General features: G+C 47.5%; 1 protein-coding gene across 1 annotated transcript; it reads left to right on the forward strand.

Moving 5' to 3' along the window:
* The first annotated feature begins 320 nt into the window (after positions 1 to 320).
* Positions 321 to 2,178, forward strand: junbb (JunB proto-oncogene, AP-1 transcription factor subunit b). Its single transcript, XM_032537324.1, has one exon. It carries the CDS (start codon positions 643 to 645, stop codon positions 1,666 to 1,668), a length of 1,026 nt encoding a protein of 341 aa, XP_032393215.1. The 5' UTR covers positions 321 to 642; the 3' UTR covers positions 1,669 to 2,178.
* Positions 2,179 to 4,305: the final 2,127 nt, after the last annotated feature.

Genomic DNA, 4,305 nt, shown 5'->3' on the forward strand with positions numbered 1-4,305 from the left:
AGTTATCTCACCTCTTCGCTTATCCAACTTATAAAAAGGAGCTTCAAAAGCTGCAACAAATACAGCGCGCTCGCGTATTTCTGACGCTGCGCTCCGCTGCGCTCCGCTGCGAAGCCTCCTCGCTCTCGTGCCTACAGGCTTGTTTACAGTCGCCTCTTCCCGGCATTAGCGTCACATGACGTCACGCGCTTTGGGCGTGACTGGAGCCAGCTGCCTGGCCAATCGCAGCGCTGCAATGCCTTGGCAGCGAGCGCGTGTGTATTGCTGCTATAAAAAGGCACGGTACTGACCCGTCTGAACACACCTCAGCAAGAGCGAGCGCGGAGACTAGAAGCTTCCAGGGAAGTCAAGAGTTAGAAGTTCCCCCCCCCCTTTACGCACGGGATTGGGAAAGAAAAAACAGCAAAACCACGCAGGGAAGAGACTTAACTGCTGTCACTGAGCTGCAGAAGGTTGGACCTTTTGGACTTGCACTCTCTTTTGGGGAGAGATTTGTAATTTTTATATTTTGGGGACGCTTTGGTGCATGCTCTCTGCTGACACTGACATTTGTTGATTCTCCAGAGAGAGAGCGAGAGAGAGAGAGAGAGAGCGAGAGAGAGACTGCTTCTGTCAGCAGCTGGGTTTTCCTATCCGACTTTCATGTCTACGAAGATGGAACAGCCTTTTTATCATGACGACTCCTTTCTGTCGGCGTACGGCCACTCGGACGCAGCGATGCACGACTACAAACTGCTGAAGCCGAACATGAATTTGAACTTGACGGAGCCCTATCGCAGCCTGAAATCTCAGCTGAGAGCCGAGATAGAGCCGTACCAGGGGGCCGGGGGTGGGCACCACCACCACCACCACCATCACCACCACCAGGACGCGCAGGGCTCCCTGAAGCTCGCGTCCCCCGAGCTGGAGAGGCTCATCATCCAGAACAGCAACGGCGTGATCACCAGTCCCACCCCGGGCCAGTACTTCTACAACCGGGGCATCACGGACGAGCAGGAGGGCTTCGCGGAGGGATTCGTGAAAGCTCTGGACGAGCTGCACAAGATGAACCAGATGCCGCCGCCGAACGTGTCCATCGGAGCCGGGGGGGTTACGTGTTCGGCGGCGGCCTCTAGCGTCTTCGGCTCGTCCCTGCAGCCGGAGCCTCCCATCTACACCACACTGAACGCCTACTGCCCGAACACGAGCCTCTCTTCCGCATCCAGCTACCCCACGGCCACCATCAGCTACCTGCCGCCGCACCAACAACAACAACAAGCCCAGCACCAGCAGAGCTCCTCGCACCCCTTCCAGCACTCCCTCCCCGGCTCCGGGCTCCACCCGCAGCGGCTCGTCGCCCTGAAAGAGGAGCCCCAGATCGTGCCGGACCTGCTGAGCAGCGACGGCTCGCCGCCGATGTCCCCCATCGACCTGGAGACCCAGGAGCGCATCAAGGCGGAGCGCAAGCGGCTGCGCAACCGGCTCGCGGCGACCAAGTGCCGGCGGCGCAAGCTGGAGCGCATCGCCCGGCTGGAGGACAAAGTGAAGGGCCTGAAGAGCGACAACGCGGGCCTCTCCAGCACGGCGTCGGTGCTCCGGGACCAGGTCGCGCAGCTCAAACAGAAAGTCCTGACGCACGTGAGCAGCGGCTGTCAGCTCATGCTCACAAGCAAGTTGGAGGCATTTTAAACACAACACAGAGAGACTATACAGACTATACACTAGTAATAACACTGGAGTCATGTTCTGCATGTCTGGGATACTACACAGGCCCGAGGGGGATGTGTGTAGACAACTCGTTAGGCTACATTTTAGGCTGAAAAAAAAGACTATTGAAATGGTACTTTCCGGATGCTGGACATCGCTCAAAAGGACCTTTCTACTCCCCTAGACACCAGGGCAGCATCCGAACCGAGCAGACACTGAGCAAGAACACACTCACACACACACTCACACGAGTCGGGTTTACTAAATGGTAGAACATGGGAATGATTATTGTATTTCTTTGTACGTTTTTTTTTTTTTGCAACCGATATTGTCATGCAAAGCTGCATTTATTATTCGTTATGTAAATTATTTTTGGTTTTGTCCGGTTGATCCGGAGAAACTCATGATGTCCAATGTTTACACTTAACCTATGTCTTCTTTTTTTAATTTGTGATGTGTATTTAAGTAAAGTGTCTTAAAATGAAACGGAAATGGACTTGAGTGTTTTGTTTTGTCATTTAAGAGAAGTCAAAGCAACTTTAATGTGCCAGACATCCAGAGGAATCCACGGTGCAATAAGCGTAAACAAATACAAAATATAGGCTGTAAAATACATTAATACATTCTGAATAATGCAAAAGTGAGACAAAGGCAAACAGCAAGCTATAGAAAACTAAAACACGCAATAACCTATATACACATATAAAGGAAAAATCTAAAATTAAATTTTTAAAGTGCGAAAGAAAACAGGCAACATATAGCCTACAAACATGAAACTGTGTGTGGTGTGTGTGTGTGTGTGTGTGTGTGTGTGTGTGTGTGTGTGTGTGTGTGTGTGGTGTGTGTGTGTGTGTGTGTGTGTGTGTGTGTGTGTGTGTTTGTGTGTGTGGTGTGTGTGTTGTGTGTGTGGTGGGGGGGGGGTTGGTCGAGGAAGACAAATGCGCTTTTCCTCCACTCATTGTTACCACAAGCGTTGCTATGGCTCCCAGTAAGGAACCACACTTTCTGGTTTCCGTGTTTTTACGCACAGTGCGTAGCCCGCCCTTTCCTTTACGCACGGGTCTGTCCATATACGGGCATGTTGGTGCACGCTCCGTCACATGGGAGGATTTCTGGGAACCTCCGCCCAGGTAATGCGAACTAGTTTCATCTCACTCCCTCCATCTGTTGTATCGATAAAGTCCGCGGAATTTCCTTTTTCTTTTTCTTATTATGCAACTCGATACACTTTAGAATATGTCGCGCGCGCGCGCGCACACACACACACACACCACACACACACACACACACACACACACACACACACACACACACACACACACACACACACACACACACACACACACACACCACACACACACACACACACACACACACACACACCACGGAGCAAAGCGCAACGTTGTTATCATGTAGATGTGAAGTGGTCTGGGTTGCTAAAGGACAACAGGAAGTGGATTGAAAATCCCTCATTGATGTGGCGTTTGCGAGAGTGTGTTGTGTGTGTGTCTGTGTGTTGGGGGGGGGGGGGGGGGGGGTGAAGTCCTCAGACCTTAAAAAAGCCTTGCAATCAAAATGTGACTAAAGTGAAAGTACAGAAGTTCAAGCATCAAAATATACTTCAAAAGTCAAAATATTCATTATGCAAAATGACTAATTTCATAAAAAACATGGAGTCTTTCCGTTAAAAGTGAAAGTCAACAGTTTTGTTGATGCATTTTATCGATATTTTTAACTTTTTCTTATGGTTTTGACCCCGTTTCCAACACTTTTTTTTTTTTTGCGTTTAACACTACGTAACACCAACTTATTAACTTTAGTTTTAAAATTATTTTTGGAATTTATGGTCAATAAACCTCATTTATAGGAAATTATACCTAATGTTTGAGTTAGAAAAGCAGAAATTAGGAATTATTGAGACTAAAATTAAAGGAATGGATGTTGATGGATAATCACAGACTGGAATATGTCAACTTTTACTCAATACTATTTCAACAACACTTCACTTTGTTTTTCAAATGCTATAAAATTGAAAAAGACCCCAAATTAATGAAAGTAGAGATTTGTACTTGGCAAAGAGCGTTGGGTGGAATCAATCATGTTATTTTGGGGAATTAATAAGAACATTGATGTAGGACAACATGAGGGCAACATGAGGACAACATGAGGGCAACATGAGGGCAACATGAGGGCAACATGAGGGCAACATGAGGGCAACATGAGGGCAACATGAGGACAACATGGGGGCAACATGAGGACAACATGAGGACAACATGAGGACAACATGAGGACAACATGGGGGCAACATGAGGACAACATGAGGACAACACGAGGACAACACGAGGACAACATGGGGGCAACATGAGGACAACATGAGGACAACATGAGGACAACACAAGGACAACATGAGGGTTAAACAGGCTGTTAATGCATTAATGTGTTAGCATCTCTTTATTGTGCAGCTGGTGAAAGTTAAGTTAATTGTAGCTTAATCTCTAATAATATGTCATTTAATGTTGATTTATAGATCTGTTTTTTAAATAATCTGAAGTTTCTAAGTAAATAACGAGTTAACTTTAGTCCATAATGTTGTCAGACACTTAGAATATTAATAGAAGT

Source organism: Etheostoma spectabile, chromosome 15 (genome assembly GCF_008692095.1).
Source record: "Etheostoma spectabile isolate EspeVRDwgs_2016 chromosome 15, UIUC_Espe_1.0, whole genome shotgun sequence".
NCBI classification, from domain to species: domain Eukaryota; kingdom Metazoa; phylum Chordata; class Actinopteri; order Perciformes; family Percidae; genus Etheostoma; species Etheostoma spectabile.

Coding starts and splice junctions, on each gene's coding strand:
- junbb (XM_032537324.1), top strand. CDS start 643: ATGTCTACGAAGATGGAACAGCCTTTTTATCATGACGACTCCTTTCTG.